Genomic DNA, 18,530 nt, shown 5'->3' with positions numbered 1-18,530 from the left:
AGCATGGTTCGCATTGCCGGCAGTAAATCAGACCTGTTCCCGTGCATGTTGGTCTCCGCCAGGGCTGCCCTTTGTCACCGGTTCTGTTCATCACTTTTATGGACAGAATTTCTAGGTGTAGCCAGGGGTCGGCGGGGATCCGGTTCGGGAACCACAGAATTTCATCTCTGCTATTTGCGGATGATGTTGTTCTGCTGGCCTCAACGGACCGGGACCTTCAGCATGCGCTGGGGCGGTTTGCAGCCGAGTGTGAAGCGGCCGGGATGAGGATCAGCACCTCCAAGTCTGGGGCCATGGTTCTCGACCGGAATAAGGTGGTTTGCTCTCTCCAGGTCGGTGGAGAGTTCTTGCCCCAAGTGGTGGAGTTTAAGTATCTTGGGGTCTTGTTCTCCAGTGAGGGAAAAGGGGAGCGTGAGATTGATAGACAGGTTGGTGCAGCGGCAGCAGTGATGCGGTCGCTGTATCGGACCGTCGTGGTGAAGAGGGAGCTGAGTCACAAGACGAAGGTCTCGATTTACCGATCGGTCAACGTTCCCACCCTCACCTACGGTCACGAGCTTTGGGTAATGACCGAAAGGATGAGATCGCGGCTACAAGCGGCTGAGATGAGTTTCCTCCGCAGGGTGGCTGGACGCACCCTTAGAGATAGGGTGAGGAGCTCGGGGTGGAGCCGCTGCTCCTCCACATCGAGAGGAACCAGTTGAGGTGGCTCTGGCATCTGATCCAGATGCCCCCTGGACGCCTCCCTGGGGAGGTGTTCCGGGCATGTCCTACTGGGAGGAGACCCCGGGGAAGACCCAGGACCCGCTGGAGAGATTATGTCTCCAGTCTGGCCTGGGAACGCCTCAGGATCCCCCGGGAAGAGCTGGAGGAGGTTTGTGCGGACCGGGAAGTTTGGGCTTCCCTGCTCCGAATGCTGCCTCTGCGACCCGACCCCGGATAAGCGGCAGAAGAAGGTGAAGGTGAGGATATTTATTCATCTTGCGTGGCGTACTAGATTTCTTGATGTTTTCGTATAATTTGGAGACAAAAATTTAATTAAGAAACAGAAGTTCTAGTATGTTCATTGCCGTGTCAACAGATTCAGTAAAAATAGTGTCAGCTCTTGGCATATTGGGGAACATAATTACAGTTTGATAAAGGTTTTGATTGGCATACGTCACACACATTCACAATTCACATAAAGAGATCACAGAGGGAAGAGGTCCACGAACCTTGAAGGCCATAAACTTGTGGTAGGGTTTGGGGGCCCAGGCGTAGACCTCCACCGAGTTCTTCAGAGCCAGAACTAAGAACTTGATCCGCTCGTACTTGACTGAAGACACAGAGAACAGATGGACACTCAGAACAGATGTGTGTTCAAAAAGAAAGGACAGCAAACTAATAGCATTTTGGGAGTAAGGCAGACCTGGGCAAAGTGCGGCCCGGGGGCCAAATGCGGCCCTTTGACTGTATTTATGTGGCCCTCCTGGAGTCAGAGCAAAACTATAAAACTGACATTGTTGTTGTCTCTGACATTTTGTCTTATGGATTGTTTTTTGTTTATTATGATGTAACTGAAACATAACCTTCTTGTTTAATTATTTTTTCTAAATCTTCTCTCGTGGCTATTTTAGGAGCATTTCTTGTCAGTAAGTACATTTTGAAATGTATGAGCCACATTGACAATCTTTAAACGGAATGTGGTTTAAATTAAATTAAACACAACAAACCAACAGTTTCTATGCATTTTTACAGTGTAGATTCATAATCACACATGATTTTTATTTTCAATTTTCTCTTGTCCTCCTCTCTTTGTGTTTGACGGCCCTTCTCAACGGTCACAATATATAACCCGGCCCCTTGGGAAATTTAATTGCCCACCTCTGGAGTAAGGGGTCACAGAAAATGAGACATTGATACCTTGTATTGGCACAAATGGCACATTTTTATAGTATGCAGGTTCCGGCTCTGGCACAGCACATACTTATTATTATTAGCAAAAATGATGCGATGACCACAGTGTCGTGTCAGGATTCCTCAAACTGCCATTAGGCAACAGTATGAATCATAAGGAAACTAGAGTGTGGGTGAGATGAGCGGAGTTTCCTACAGGAAGTGGCAAGACTGCCACTTTTGCCGGGACACCCAGGACTCTTTAGTTATTTCAATAAAAGGATTTACGTGGCCAGATGGGGCAACACTGAATGTAAATGACAGCAACCACCACTGTCAGAAAATAATACTGAGCTGACTAATAGTGAGCAAAAGAAGAAAAAAGCATATGTGAAAGCAAGTGGATCTGCCAAGGATAGTTCTTCCCATTTATAGGATAAATTATTGCTGAAAGGCAGGAGGAGTGCAGCCACTTATAAAACTGTCACCATCCCTTTTCTACAGAATGTAATGCTCTATTGCCATAAAAGGGGGAACTGACACCTGCACAGCTTCACCACCATTCAATAACCAAATAGTAAAACAATGAACTTCCATACTTATTGGGAAGTCTGGCAGCCATCATCTTCCATTACAGGTGCTTCACAAACCAGCCTTTGGGACCTACCAACTTTATAATGGACACAGCCCTCCAGATCCCCCACTGTGGTCCAGCCTTGTTTCTTCTCCACTTCTGGGTCGTTGTGCAGGATCTTGTTCCTCAGCCAGGACAGGTAGTAGACCCTCAGCTTGTTCTTCTTGCCTGTCCCCAAATCAGAGGCCCAGGTTAGGTAGGAACTGTTTAGATTATTGCCTGTGTTCATGTGAGTGTTTTATGAGGATGAGAAGAGTCACGGTACATGAGCAAACACGACCACTGGTGCACCTCTCAAATGTTGACATGGCTTCACTAGAACTATAGCTGAACAGAAATGAAGCTTTCGGGCTAATACTGGCAAAACGGATGTACATATGCTGAAGCCTGAGCTGCTGAGGGAAACACAAGTCATTACATAATTTAACAATGGGTTGAAATTGGGAAGTTCTGTTCCTTAATCTGTTGAATTAATTCATTAATATGCAATTCATTATTTATTAATATCAATATTATGAGATTGACAATAATTACGTATTCACAAGGACAAAACTATTAATACACTAACAAAACGACTGACAGCAAATCTGCTGACTTGAGTGGAAACATGAACATGAGTTGATCTACAAGTTACTGATTAAGACTGATTACGTAGACCGTGGTGACACAACCCACGTCTGTGTGACTGGCTGCCACATGGAGGAGACGGAACCCGTGTCTTTAACTGCCTGCCATCATGGAAATATTTTCATGTTGAATGCACAACCACCACACCAAGCAACAGTTTACTCAATATCCGCTTGTCTGGAAACATTAGTTGTGACACTTCTGACTGCACTGTATATATGTGTGAGGGAGAAACTGAGAAAGAGAAGTCAGAAAGAGGATTTGGTCTGTGGTCATTCGGCAGGGGGGTGGAAACAATCACAATAGGACAGAAGGACAGCCGAGCTGTGCCTACCTGATATAGTGACCAAAACATTGAGGCCCTCCAGAACGTCCATCTGCTGGAAGCGTCGCCGGTTGATCAGGGGGTAAACCTTGCCCTGACCGCTGCGGTCCAACAGCATCAAACCACTCTCTGTTCCCACCAACAGGTTGACTCCTGAATACACATCACAGACATGAACTGCTTTTGCACTGTAGGAACCAAGATGCTTTTAGGAATGATTTGACAGATTTAACAGTTTCAGTTCGCAGAGCAGGAACAAAAACAAATGGGTCTTAGAACCATTTTAGCCCCGATTCAGGAGCAGAGTCTGTCAGAAAGTTCCACAAGAACCATTTTCTGTGATTAGATGATACAAAGCCCCTACTGGCACATCTGCACTTCCTGCACTACCAGCTTTTAAGCTTCATTCAATGTAAACAACTTCATTTCACTTAAAAACCATGCTGACAATGGCTAGCAATTGGTGGACTGATGAGGAAGTTACAGCACTTTTGGCCGTTTACGCTGCAGAGAAGCTGCATCCAAGTTCTGAAGGTTCACAGTGAAATGTAAAAATACTTTCAAAAATCAACCAAATGCTCATAGACACTACCATTGACCACAGCGTGAAGCAATGTAGGGAAAAATTAAAAAATAAAAACAATATTTTAACAACAGACATTGGATGCTGAATTAATACGACACAATGATCTACTGTGAAGACCTCTACTGAAAGGCAAGTGGACTTCACATGGATGAAGGTGAGTCCACTCAAATGATGGCAAGAAAAACTATTTGAATAACTCCATTATATCTTCTGAATGCGCAATGCACATATTCATTGAACAAGATCGAAGAACGGTAAATAGATATTGACACAATATAATGCAAGAATTTCAAAGTACCTGTCATTAGACATTTGAGATTAAAAAGTAAAATGATGTGTTTTGGACTGTAAAATAAATGTGAAGACGTTAATTGAGTTTATTAATCGATAAATAATTTTACTGTTTGTCTCATCCAGAAAAACACTGAAACATTTCATACCAAGATATATGGTTTGAAATAGGTGTCACATGCGTGATATGAGCTCACTGCAACATCAATGTCATCAAGTTTTAATCCAATACAATCTTAAACAACCTTACATGTCCATTTAATTGATGAAGTGACTTACAAAAATTCACACTGAATTCAGAGATTCAGAGGCAAAGTGGTCCATTTCAATAGGGAATATATCACAACCTGTGGGGTCGTCTAGTTTCTCGTCAGGTAACATCCAATACAGCCTTTCAACTCACGAGTCAGAAAATGCCATTCAATTTTGTTTTTTTATCCTGTGATAGGGGAGACTGAGGGTAACTCAAACGTAACAAAAAAAGAAGCTTTATTTTTATATTAACCATCAACCAAAATATACATGTCAAATGTCAGACAATATTTCACAACTACTATATAATATAATGCAGAGTTTAATTTAGCTTTTATTTATTTAGAGCTTCTTGCTAAAGACGACTAGCATAATCCTCTGCTCTTTCATTTCATCACACCACAAGGTATAAATATATGACACAAGTGAATTACACAAAAAAAAAGCACAAATATGAATGAGTGAATTTTTATTTTTCCTATGGGTTTTGTTCGTGGTTCCATATACTGTAAAAGTCTGAATACAAAAAAAAAATCAATACAAAATAAAAGCTCTTATTGTGGACTATGAAGTTCAAACTTCAAAGCAACAGCTTAGAAACTGGAAAGATCAAAGCACAATGTCGCCCTCAGCTGGTGGAATAGAAATTTCCTCTCGTTTTCCATTGACTTAATCCAATATCCCTTATACCATCCATCATCCTCTACCAATAACACATTAATAACACACAAAAGAACGGCTGAGAAGATCGTTGGTGTCCCTCTTCCTCCACTCACGGACTCGCCCGATTGCAGGTGACCCCACTCACCTATCGCATAGTCTCTTCAGCCTGCTGCCGTCTGGGAGGAGACTCCGAAGTCTCGGTGGCAGGATGGGCAGGCTCAGGGACAGTTTCTTCCACCAGACGGTCAGGAGACTCAACTCCCTCCCTGCCCTGCCCACACTCACACCTGCTCCCCCCTACTGACTGCACCTATATGCAAGTCACTTTCACTACTCCGGGTCGGTGTAATGTGTAATCTGTAATCCGTAGTCTGTAATGGTAATTGCACCACTGCAACTCAGGGTTCTGTTAGTTGTTTAGTTATTTATTTCCCTTATTTCCCTTACTTAAGTACTTGCATGCAGATCTTATAGTTTATATTCATATTGTATATATTTCTACTGATAACTGCACTGGGAGGACTGCAATTTCATTTGTACTGGATGTCTTGCATTTAGTATTTATGACAATAAAGTTGACTTGACTTGAATATTATTTGTATAATATATTGTATCATTTAATATTATACTCACCCCACAGCGCAGCACACAGGATCTCAGAGTTGAACCTCTTCTTGTATTTACGGATCTCTGGTGTGTCACTCTGCGGACGGGTGTTAACTGGGTTCACGTTGACCACGGAGCCTTTCCGAGAAGCATCAGCCCTCAATGCCTCAGCCAGCCGGGGGTCGTTGGCATAGCCTAAAAGGTCATAGGGAAGGGCTTAGGTAGGGCGGTTAGTGTAGGTGGGAGTGAGTCAAATGGGCAATATCAGAAATTTAGAAAACATCACATTACATTTCAACACTTTATCAACTAAGTAGATCAAGTTTAGAAAACTTTAGCATTAATATGACTTCGTGAGAAACAATGCCAGCAAGACTTTGTTGTTGTTTTCTGGCAGATAAATAATTTTTAAACAAAGCTCTAGCACAGCATGAGTGGTCATGCTCACACTGACATGTTTATCTCCAAAAAAGTGGATGCAACCATGCCAGGATTTGGATTACAATTGACCAACTGTGTGTTAAGCCCTGGCAGCATCAACAGACAGTCCAGCAGCATCTGTCGCTCACTTCATTGTGTTATCACGATCACGCTTCACAATAGTAATTATTGCACTTCTAATCATCACATTTAATGTTGTGGAGACGACAATGCTTAATTTCTACCCCAATATAAAAGGCAATATTACAAGGCAGAAACTGAGGACCATTGGATGATTGCAAATGGATTTTTTGAATTTACTTTGAATTTAAGTAAATGTGAGATTTAATTTCTTCACAACACGATTAAAAATGTACAATAAGATCATCTGGAATTTTTTTTTCTTACCTTTGGTGACAAAAACACTGATTTCTTTATCATAAGTTCATAAGTTCTAAAAAAGGATTTTCAAAGCTCATTCGATATCAGGCGAGGAGGGACTTACCAACATTGTTGAGAGCGCTGCCGGTGGACGGAGACACTTGGAGGAGGCGTGGGTCGATGAATGGAGTGAATGAGGAGGACGACTTGTGTTTCTGCATGTTATTACTCGACTGACTCTGGAGAAGACAGACTTCAGACTTAATAAAAGCAATGTAGAAAGACGCGTTGACATGGACAGATGTTGAAAGAAACTGATTGAGCATGCATGTGGTCCATCTGACTTCACTCATGCAGTCACAATGAAAGCAACTAAAGAAAACAATGTTTGAGGATAAAACACAAGGAAACACCACTTAACTAAATGAATGTGCCGGAAAATATACTTGCCAAGAAGTGGAGTTGAATATGAGCTATTGTCATGGGAACATTACCAGTTTTCTGAGGAGGCTTGTAGGAATACCATTTGGATTTAAATGTTTGGAAAATGCTTGCAAAAACCACAACGGGCCTCGAAGGACGCATCAGCCAAACCAGACCAGGACTCTTGTGATTGTAAAAACGAAGGAAGGGAATAGAAATCTTGAGGTAAAGAGTTGTTTGTGCCCTCTGATTCCCTATAAATATCTATAATAAGCACTTGAGTAGTAAGTATTCTGTCTTGAGTCCTAAAATTCTGATAACAAAATAATTACCAGCGACAAGAAGAAACTCCAGATACTGGAACAGATTATAAATGAGGACCAGTCCACATTCTCACGAGAAAACTACTGTTTTACACATTAATAAATGGGAAAACATCCCATTACCCATCAGAATAGAGTCAGCAATTTATTGCTGTGTGCTCCTTTTCCCATGTGCTACAATATCAGCTGGCAACCAATTGGCTACACACAATGGTGACAAGATAATGAAATAATCATATAACGTCTTATGCCGTTAAAAAGTGAAACATCCACAGACAGACGACCACTTCACGGCACTCTGCGCCAGGGCAGCTGTGGCTACAAATGCAACATACCACCACGGGAGTGACTGGAGTTTGATTGGATAATGGTTTCCATAGGCGCTTTGGGGGTTTAGAAAAGCGCTGTATAAATCTAAGCCATTATTTTAAAAACATTACTTCAAGCCAGAGCCCACATACCTCAATGAAGATGCCCAGCTTGTCCAAGGGACTCTGGGGTGACAGGATGGGGCTGGCAAGGCTGGAGGAGGAGGGGGAGTTGGATGCTGAGGAGGAGGGGGAGGAATGGTGGCTCTGCTGGATCAGATCTGGTAGGTGGTGGATGCGGACAGCATAACCATTCCTGTCTGAGTGCGGTGAGGGCAGGTGGAGCTGAGGATGTTGATGATGGTGGTGGTGGTGATGATGATGTGGAGGAGGGCTAGACGTGTGGTGACTGAGACCTGGACTTGTCATTGAGCCGGGACTTGGATTGTAGCCGGGCAATAAGCCCAGACTCTGGTGGGGATGTCCCAGACTGGGACCGGGCCTCTTTTTGATGTCGCCTGTGCTCTGGAAATAGAGAGAGGGGTAGACCACTTTGGCTCTAGCTGCGTTCCTGACGAGCTCAGGAGGAGGGAAGGTGTTAGCTAGAGCAGAGACACTACAGTGGCTAAGCTACAGGTGGGCACAGAGCTGCTGTTAGTCTCTCACATGTACTCAAAGAGATTTCTGCTTCTACTTGAGGTGTGTGACTTCTAGGTGAGTCAGCGTCGTCTGTGTTAATATGTTCAGCTCAGGGTGAGCCGCTTTATCCACAAGACTCAAGAAAAACTGAAACAATGATCATGCAGGAGGAACACAATGGATATGAATGAACACAAAAAACAACTGAAAGGTGTTGGAGCAGGACGAGTTTGCCCCAGGTACCTGTCTGACGATCAGTGTGCTGTCTTTACAGGGAGTGGAGCCAGCATCGCTCTCCCCTTCGTCATGCACCACCATGGTCTTTGCAGAATCAGACTCCCCGTTACTCAGCTTGGAAGTGCTACATGAAGCACACAAGTCATCAACACTTGGATCAACAACAACGCATTGGTTATTGGCCATTGGCCATCCACATGTGCTGTTGCTTCTACAGCAACAACGATGCATGCATGACTTCATCCAACCTGCTATGCTACAGTGTTACAGACTTTGGGAAACTCAGGGTGTTGAGGAGTTCTTCACTTACACAGCTCTAGAATCCTCCGGACCAGATGTTGACTCGTCTCCTCCCTCCTGGTCCACCTCTTCGTCATCGTCATCGTCGGTGGTGTCAGAGTCTTCGCTGGATGATGAGTAGTCGGTCACCTTATTGGGTGGACGAATGTCATCTGCCGCACGCAGCTCTTTGGCCAGGGCGGTGAGGTCCTGAACGTCAAGAGCAGAGACACTTGTTTTAATTGCACACAGCAAAAAACTAAGCCTCTGACTCGCAGTGATGAGAGCATTCTTAACAGTTCAAGCAGGAAGCTGTTGGGAGACGAAGAACTGTCATATTAGTGAGCCAGCCAATGAGAAGCCAGCGTTAGAGCAGCAGAGATGAAGCGAGGTCAGAGATGAGCTGCTGGAGGGATTGTTAGGCCATTCAGTCAAATCATAGGATCTTTAGTGAAAGATGGAAAGCTACAGGAATCTGGAAAGAAATCCAGTGAGAAGGGTGGTGAGTAACGAAGGCTGCCGCCCCATTCAAGAGAAGAACAAGCAGAGAGCTCTTTGGTCAGTGAGTCGGTAAAAGCTTCACACTGTTCTACATCGAACCCGACTAGAACACTACTGCCTACTCTGATCTGGTTCTCACCGCTGGTCTGCTGGACCTGACCAAGTCCCTCCTTTCCTCTGCTTTTTTCTCAGGTCTTTGGAGGGGGGAGCCCTCAGACTTGGATGATGCTAAGAAAAGTGGAGGAACGTGGTTAAATAGTCAGCGCTATAGACAGGGTCACTAATTCATCTCCAGTAGGTACGTATTTGTTGATTTGTGTGGACTCACAACGGGCTCTGAACCTCTCTCCAGAGCCACTGTGAGAACTGGGCTGCGAGCCGGAGTTACTGGAGCTGCTGGAGGAACTGGTGTCTCCACTGCCACTGTTACTGGTCTGCCTGGGAACCAGTTTCTCCACACGCTCCCAGAGCAGTCGAGGCTCTGCTGCACTGCAGGGCCAACAGACACACTATTCAGGACAACAAGTGCTAACACTGAAGAAGTGCAGCATCCAATGAAGAGTTCTCAAGTCAACATGCAGCAGGGAAAAGTGCGCCCCCTGTGGCTTCCAATTTTCATCCTTTATGAATTAATTTAGATCCATTTATAACATTCTCTTAATAAGCAAAAGATTTCAGCCTTTTTATGCACCTTAAATAGATATTCAGCATCATAAAATGAATATCATTCATTTGTATCTTTATAGTATCTTTAAAATGTCTATAACAGAAAAACAAATACCTGTGCATGTTACCATTGGGGGAATATTTATATTTTCTAATTATGTCTTTTTTTGTTTAGAAATGCTTAAGCAAGTTAATAAAAATGAAATCTTGAAAAAATCAATTTGACTCCAACACGTGTGTACAGAGAAAAAAACATTGTCAAAGAGACAACAACGGAATTTCACTTCAACAAAAGAACAAAATCTATTTCATTAATAACAGAGATGCTACAAGTTAAAGCTCACAGAGAAAAACTAATAAAACTGCAGGTTCCTAGATGGAAAACAGGACTCATCACATCCCCGCAGTGAAAACAACCTGACTCGAGCCTGTCAGTTACCTTGCAGTGCTACGGGGTAGTGGCTGGCAAGTGCCGTGGCGCTTAGGCGAGTCTCGCCTAGAGAGCACGGGGGACCTGGATGTTGTTCTGACAGGAACCTTTTGTGGCAACAAAGGGGAGCAGTTGATAGAAATAAGTACAGGAGTGATGTCAGAGACAAAACATACCACAGCTGACACAAAATGCACAGGACAAATGTCACATTTGCACTTGGGGTTTATGTACTTTACACATGGAGACTGCGAAACACTTCCTGCGAGAAGTCTAAACTCATGTTGATTTCAAAATGTGAACCTTGCAGCCTTCATATCATTTCATGTATTCACATAGTGTAAAAGAGCATTAAATTCATATACAAAGAATCTCAGTAAACAGCTGGTTAAGTAAAAGCCCTGAGAAAAAAAATAAACCATCACACCTTCAAAAAAACTTTGCTCCACCACTTTATTGTAATGTATATTCTGCCAGGTTGTAGGAGTAAGTATTTAGTGCTGCTTCCCTTCCTACTTGAGAGAAGAAAAAATAATCTAAAACTTAATATAAATTGAATAAAATCTAAATCCTACATTTTAGAAGACTAATCACAACTGATTCAATTTGGAATACATATTCAAAGGAAATTCTGGTAAATCTATTTTTATATTAATCTACAAGAGAATAGAGGAAGAATTTTTTCGTTGCTAAACATGTCTACACTTCCAAAATAGATATTAGGACAACAAAAGTTACAAGTGTTGAGAGGTCCGACTTTATTATGAACGTAAGGTCTTGGAAAAAAGTGCACCATAATTACGGAAGCTGCTGCGCTCTGTCTTACCCTCGGTGGAACCTCTGTTGGAGTGCTTGGCTCATGGGGTGAGGGTCTGGGCAGGGGGTTGGGTGGCGGGTCAGTGCGTGCAGGAGTGGATGATGGTGATGAAGATGGGGAATAATGATGATGGTGGTGGTGAGGCTCTTGGTTGTTGCGCAGATGCAGATTTTCAAAGCTAGATGTGAGCTGCTCGTTGAAGGAGTGAGAGCGGGAAACAGCATGTGGAGTGGAGACAGAGGAGCCAGAGGAGGCCACACTCATACTGCTTTTTAGCACGGACACATGGGGGCGCACCTTTTGGATGAGGAGAACATGAATAAAACAAATGTTGTGGGATTTAAACAAGAAAGAACCAGTCAGGCAGGGGGCTAATATTGTCTGACTAAATTATCAGTGTCCATACTTCAGATTCCAAAGTATGCATGATAGTGATCAAATCTATCCATTATATTGCCACACGCTCAGTCGTCAATCGTCACTTCATTTCAGTATTCTGGCAACCCATTCATAACAATTACACTAAAACACACTGATATAACACCATGTCTATCAAGACGATCAGCAAGGTATCAATAAAAGAATCCACTGATTCCACAAACCATCAAAATATGCATTCAACTAGCAACCAAGCAACCAGTTCAGTCATAAAAACAATGAACAAGCAATCAATTCGTCCTCAAATCCTCCTTAAATCCTCCCCGTCATATATCAATCAAACAATCATCACATTCATGCATTACTTTTTAACTCCAGGGGAGACGCCCAACCTGCATGGTTGTGGAACAACTTCGAAAATTACCAGGTGATGAGTGAAAAAAGGAAAAGCCAACGGGATCGAGATGTTGTGTTATTAATATTATGGGATGTCTGAGGTTGAATCCAATAAAAACATGAGGAATGATGGGTATTAACAAGGTGATGTCAGATGTTATGAAGAAATTAAACGAAACAGAACATGACTGATGTCTGTAATTTTTATGACTGCAACGAAGGTGAGTCACATCATCATTTACGGATGCCTTTTGATCAACAGGACCATGTGAATGTCAGGCAGAGAATTTTGTCTAGATGTCAGCATTGAGCATCACAATTCGTCCTGATTGAAATGAACATTTGTCCTGTTTCATAATGCATTTTTATCCGATGTGCTTTCAAAATAAAAAATCCAGTCAGCAGTGCAACCTGTGAAGAGTGTCACATCGAGAAAGGACAAGCAACGGTACTTGAACACTAAATACAAATGGCCTTTGAGTCATCAAGGTTAGAATTCTGGAATAAGAAATTTCTGATCTCTCAAACGCAAGAGTACAATCCAATACACAGGCAACATGAGAAGTCAGCATTAAAAACATGTTACAACAACAACAACAGAGCAGAAAGGCTTGTGATAACAGGTGAGCAAACAGCAGGCTAGTATGTTACACTAGTATAAAAACAGCTAGCAACAAAGGTCAGACAGTTCAGTGGCAGAAATGGCAACCTAGCAAGTCAGTATATAAAACTGACTAGATCGATATATAAAAACAGTCTAACAAGAATGAACAACAATTCTGGAACCTGCTGGAGCATCCTAATTCTGGGCGTAAAAAAACCCCAACAAAAGACAGTGAGTGTAAGTATAAGTAGAGGATACCTGTGCCTCACTGGGACGGTGCATGGCTGGCGTCTCTGAGGACGAGTTCCCGTTGGGGTAAGAAGACTCGGAGCGTGGTGGCACGGGTGGTTGCTGAGGTTTACTCTGAGCAGCTTGAGGTGAACCCTGGATGTTCTTCCGGTATCGCTCATCAGCCTGGACACAAGCAAACAACATCATAAGTGGCTTGAGCCAAAGAACCGGAGAGGATATGAAGTGGACACAAACATTCATCACAGACTGTTAGTTGGCTGAATTAGGACCAGTCAACTGAAACATCCCAGAAGGCCTCATCAGAAAGAGTCAGGCTATAACTAAAATGTTACTACCACATTCCACCAGAAGATCCGTTACCAGACCAGAAAGTGTCTCATGCAGAAAAGGGAAGAACTGAAGGTGAAGTTAGGACTGTTAGGATGCAGCTATGTTGCCTTAAACAACAAAGTAGCGCAGAATTTGTTCATTAACAGAAGTTTGGTATAAATGAGTCAGTGGTTTTCTGGCCATCAAAATCAAGAGCTTGGACTCAATTTCACCAGTTTCCCTCAGGACCGAACCAGTCCACTTTCATACTGGCTTAAATGGAACTATAGTGGGACGCACTAATAAGGTTCCACTCAGGTGGACATAAACAGCACACTTGCAAAATGGCAAGTTGCTCCGACACTTACTGACACTGTTTGTTTTCATTCAATTATCAAGCATTGGGCGGCTTGTGATGATGGCATATAAGACGAGAACGTCGGCTGCTGCTGGTATGTAACGAATACGTGTGCATAGGCTGACATGCTTAGGACATGACTGACTGTAGTCTGAGTTCATGCAGCTCTCTCATGCCAGAGCTAACAAAGCATATACATAATTTAATTCAATTTCCTGTACTTCCTCAACATCCTTCTAATTTTGTAAACAGAGAATATGTCACACCCGCTGATGACGTCATGGTTTGCAAAGTGGAACCAACTTTTGCAAGTTTGAGTGTCAAACCAACTTTCTACGTTCGCCGGCTGGTTCAAAATTTCATCCTGGAAAGTGTGAAGCGGCTCTGAAAAGGGCTTTTATTTTATTATCTTTTTATTTCTGACTTTTGTCAGGTGACTGCGACTGTTTAAGTGGGGAAAGACATCTGATAATTCCAAACTGCTAACTTCTCAGGGGTCAACAGAAGTTGTTATGCATGGCGAAATATACAGGGAAAAAAAAGAGACTTGCAACATCGCCGTTCTGGTTAAATGTTTGATGCACCAGAGAAACTGTGAAAAGAGCGTGGATTTCAGGAAGTGTTAGAACATTTTCAGCTCAATAGAGAAGCATATATGACCTCCCAGTAGCCAGCCATCAACCAAGCACACAGCACACCCCAGACACTGGGAGTGAACTCTCCAGCAAACCAAACACGTCGGCAGTAAGTGGGTCAGTTTCAGGCTGCAAACCTCTTTGCTTGGCTCGGAGTCGAGGGCTGAGCCTGGCGGGTTAGAGACAGGGATCTGTGTAGCTGTGGTTTCCTCCAGACTGGTACTTGACTGTTCAGAGTCCGTATTCTGCTGTGGTGCTACTGCATCTTTGCCAGCACTCTTCGGCTGTTCCAAAGCCAAGGTTTTGGTGTCCTGTTTGGCACTCAAGTCTAAATTCTGGTTCTGCTGGATGGACAGCAGGTAGGCCTGCTCCTGCTGCAGCTGTCTCTGGAGCTTCTGGGCTTGACGCTGCTCCTCAAGCTCTCGCCATTTATACTCCTGAGCAGATGTGGGCTTCAGTTCAACTACACAGCCAAGACAGAGCTTTGTGGTCTTTTTGCATGAAGATCATATATTCCATGTCGCAAACTTAAAGCAATGTGTTGGCGCAGGTAAGGAAAGAAGAGGTTTAAACTAGTAAACCATCCAGACCTGCCTCACCGTGAGTATTTGACATGGTAACCATGAAACAAGACACACTCATATTTGTTCAGGGCACCTTGATAACTGATGGGTGCCCTAATGAGTATTCATGAGCACTTGAGTTTTTAAGCATTAACTTTGGCAGTCAAGTTTTAAAGCTGACTCAACCGTTTTTATTCACAATTCACCAGTAGCTGGTCAGTCTGTACGACCCCCACATAAGAAGAGCCATGTTACCTTCGACTAAGATAAACCGAAGCAGAAAAGCACATAGGAGTGCATCCACTGAGTTATTACTGCTCACTTGAATAGTTCCAGTCCAACAGCTTTTAAAAATATGACCACTAAAGAATGATAGAAAACTTTGCTACCATATGTTGTGTGAGCAGCCCTGTTCATTCAAAACTCATCAATATTATATATTCTGATCACCAGACTCCAAACACATGAGCAGTGGAAGTAAACTACAAAGGAACTCAAGAGTCTCCCGAAGGCAAAACCGCCAACAATCAACCACACCAGTCAAAAGACATGATGCTGATTAATAAACTGGTGTGTAGGAGAGAAACATTTCTAAGGCTGTCGGTGGCAGTGATGACTCACTCAATGACAAAATCAAGTAGCCAGCTCCTGTCATCACAAATGCATTCTCTCCCAGCCCAGGAGAGACACATTTTAAATACATCCTCATATACCCCCCCAAATATCCTGATGCATGTTTAGATCATGAGACATCTGTAAACAAGAGAGGGGAAACCCTCACATCCTGCTTAAGAACTGGTTTCCCACTGACATTATCAGTAGTAGTGGGAACTTCATAAACATCTCCACCTCCCAAGAGGAGTTGCAGAAGGCTTGTTTGGAGACTCTCCTGAGACCTACAATGTAATCTTCCATTCCACCCAGACTTGAGCAACAGAAGCAGGATATTGTGTGTAATGGACAAATGAATGAGCCAGTAAGACACAGATGTGTGTTTAAAATAGTGACCTGGGATCTACAAACTACTACAAATAATGAGACGTTGTTGAGGCTCACTTTACGGACAGAATAGGACGAAGAATAGCCCTGATCATCACAGTTCAGACCATAGCAACCAAGCCTCAACCATGGGAAGAGACGTCACGATGAGAAAGCAGTAAGAACAGAAGCAGCCTGATTGGGTCTGTAATTTAAGGCTACTCTGCCTGGTCCATCATTCTGCCTTCATCCTCACATCAACAATCTCATTTCTACCGCAGCCATCCACACAACAAACAATTTAGAATCAGAGGTGTCCCAACTCTGCACATGGACAACCTCATATGTTACAATACTTATGGAGGAACTCACCAGCAACATGGCCTGCTCATGCAGCAGCTGCTGCTGCAAGATCTCAAGGTGTCGCTGCTCCTCCTCCAACTGACGACGAATGTACTCCTGTCAACAGGAAGATCACATTTAGTTTGCATAAGTCAATGATTTGCTGCATAAACTGTAGTAAAAACACTTCATATAATATGTGTAATGAAGAATATGTGACACTGAATTGTGTTCAAAATCAATGAAGAACGCTTTTTGTTTTAACAACTTAAGGGTTCACTAAGAACAGAGATCATTCACTTCTGTGTGCTTTATTTCAGCAGATTCAGATCAGTCGACCGATGATCGCTACCCAGTGAATTCGTAACTTACCACAGAATAATTATTAGAACTATTTCATTTGGTTTGTGGTAACTGCAGGCGAAAACTTTCCAAGAACCAAAATAATTTGTATAGAACAGAGACAGACTGAATGAACCGAGTAAAATAAATATTTAGGGGAAAAAAGTTTTAACGCAATCAAATATCAGTGTTCTTCTAACCTTTAAAGTGCCATTGTTGCAAAACTGCGACGGGCAGCATCACATCGTTTAAACAAGCCCAGCCTAAAATATGAAGCCTAATATAGTTCCTACTTCAAACAAGCATAAGGTAGACTCTGCAACTTCAATCTGAGCACCATTTGAGGCCTTGTTTCTAATGAAAGCTTACAGGGTGGCTGTAGTCATGAAGTAGGAGCATATCAGAGAGCAAGAGAGCTAATTTGACTGACTCAGATTAAAGAATAATATTCACAGAGTGATGAAGATTATAAAATAGTGAGAAAGGTAGCATGACTGTGAAGAAAAAAAGGGAAACAGCAGCAGACGCAGTTAAAGCTGTGAAACGGCTGCAGTGGTGTGCCCAGTACCTCGTGAAAGACAACAATGATGCCCATTTATCATCACTGTTGGTTGAGAGATGAGACAATGTATCGCCATTCGGACAATAATCTGTATATGTAAGCTATGTGATTAACCAGCGCTGCCACTTGGTAATGCCATACAAATTTGAGTGAATTTACATCCATCCCCAACTTTAGTGCTGAAGAGTCTTCATTTTTACAGTACACATTATGTCTAACTGTTTTCAAATACCGCCTTTTGAAATAGTGTTATCAAAGTGGAATATTTCATTGAAAAAACTTAAGTGAATCCGGTGTATAAAACATTAACTAACGTAGAGCCTTATACCTGTTCCCGGTCAGCTCTCCTCTTTTCCTCCTCGGCTCTCCTACGCTCCTCTTCCTCTTTGCGACGTCGCTCCATCTCTTCGACTCGCCTCTTCTCCTCCTGCTCACGGCGCCGCTGCTCGCGCTCTTGCTGCCTCCTCATCTCTCGCTCACGCCTTTGTTGCTGCAGGAGAACACAAGACAAATTCACTAACTTTTTTTTAATAACTATGCTGACTGACATTGACAATTTAATCGCAGAATGAATGTAAAAAGTCTGTAAAATGAACAGTTGGAAGCCAAAAGACTGAAGTGTAAAATGAAAAAAAGGATGTTACACTTCAGTCCTCCTTATTTTTTACATCAAGCATCAAATCTAAGCATTAATTTCCATGTACAAAGAAATTGCTGTGACAAAATACAATAATGTGTACTTGCATGAGTTTTGTCAAACTGAACAGCCTAATAGTTTTTTTCAGTTTTTTTAGTTAGCATTTAGCAGCAAACAGAAAACACAATGCGTGGAGCTGGGTACAGATTGTTAGATTCACATTTACACTGTACTGTCAAAGAGAATGTTTCTGCTTCAAACTGTAGCGTTTGAGTATCAAGATATGGTTATTGTGAGTTCTTAAAGCTGTTTTAGAGTAGAAATACAAATACCTCAAGTCGATGAGCTGCAGTTAAAATGTCAGCATTTCCATCAGAGCAAAAATGAGATCATCATTTAATCAGAGCTCAAGCCTAAAGTCTGACAGGCAGTTATCTAGCACTTGACCTTCTAATCAGACGAATGAAGAAATTACACTGATTTATGCATGTCATGCGCTCAAAAAACTGTTGCAGCAACTTGCAAAAATGTGACAGGTGATGTTTTACATGACTCAAGATTCAACAGGAGTGAATCCATCAGAGGAGCAGCAATTCGGTGCATCAATTTCGTCCTCTAGCTACATTGGTGGACTCCACTTCATGCTCATGTACTGTAGCATCATTAAGCAAGCAGCTGGAGCAAACACATGAGAACAAAAACAAATTCTTGCTTCAGTGGTCAATTCTTGCCAGGTGTTGGACAAACATCTGTTGTTTAATCATCACGTCTGTGAATATTTTTGAGAAAAGAGGCGAGCAAGTATGCAGTCCGGGAGGTTGGCAAGCAGTACTTTTCAAGCTTGAAATGTATATGGAAATAAGGCAACTAAGTGCACTACTTTAAAATGTG

General features: G+C 42.7%; 1 protein-coding gene across 11 annotated transcripts in view; it reads right to left on the bottom strand.

The window, feature by feature from the left end:
- LOC128766228 (mitogen-activated protein kinase kinase kinase kinase 4-like) overlaps positions 1-18,530 on the bottom strand; it is a 68,613-nt gene that overhangs the window by 5,388 nt on the left and 44,695 nt on the right. Inside the window, exons 13-28 of one of the 11 annotated variants that reach the window (XM_053877709.1) lie at positions 17,331-17,492; positions 16,129-16,215; positions 14,353-14,652; positions 12,920-13,075; positions 11,293-11,580; positions 10,476-10,573; positions 9,699-9,859; positions 9,510-9,598; positions 8,901-9,079; positions 8,597-8,714; positions 7,868-8,239; positions 6,785-6,899; positions 5,887-6,054; positions 3,471-3,614; positions 2,543-2,677; positions 1,215-1,315 (exon numbers count right to left, since the gene is read on the bottom strand). In XM_053877709.1, the coding sequence (XP_053733684.1) occupies positions 1,215-1,315; positions 2,543-2,677; positions 3,471-3,614; positions 5,887-6,054; positions 6,785-6,899; positions 7,868-8,239; positions 8,597-8,714; positions 8,901-9,079; positions 9,510-9,598; positions 9,699-9,859; positions 10,476-10,573; positions 11,293-11,580; positions 12,920-13,075; positions 14,353-14,652; positions 16,129-16,215; positions 17,331-17,492 (2,673 nt within the window). Of the gene's footprint in view, positions 1-1,214; positions 1,316-2,542; positions 2,678-3,470; positions 3,615-5,886; positions 6,076-6,784; positions 6,900-7,867; positions 8,345-8,596; positions 8,715-8,900; positions 9,080-9,509; positions 9,599-9,698; positions 9,860-10,475; positions 10,574-11,292; positions 11,581-12,919; positions 13,076-14,352; positions 14,653-16,128; positions 16,216-17,330; positions 17,493-18,530 lie in introns of all 11 variants that reach the window. The other 10 variants (XM_053877700.1, XM_053877701.1, XM_053877702.1 and 7 more) reach the window with 10 other exon arrangements.

Source organism: Synchiropus splendidus, chromosome 10 (assembly GCF_027744825.2).
Source record: "Synchiropus splendidus isolate RoL2022-P1 chromosome 10, RoL_Sspl_1.0, whole genome shotgun sequence".
Lineage (NCBI taxonomy): Eukaryota > Metazoa > Chordata > Actinopteri > Syngnathiformes > Callionymidae > Synchiropus > Synchiropus splendidus.
This window is presented reverse-complemented; position numbering and strand designations above follow the sequence as displayed.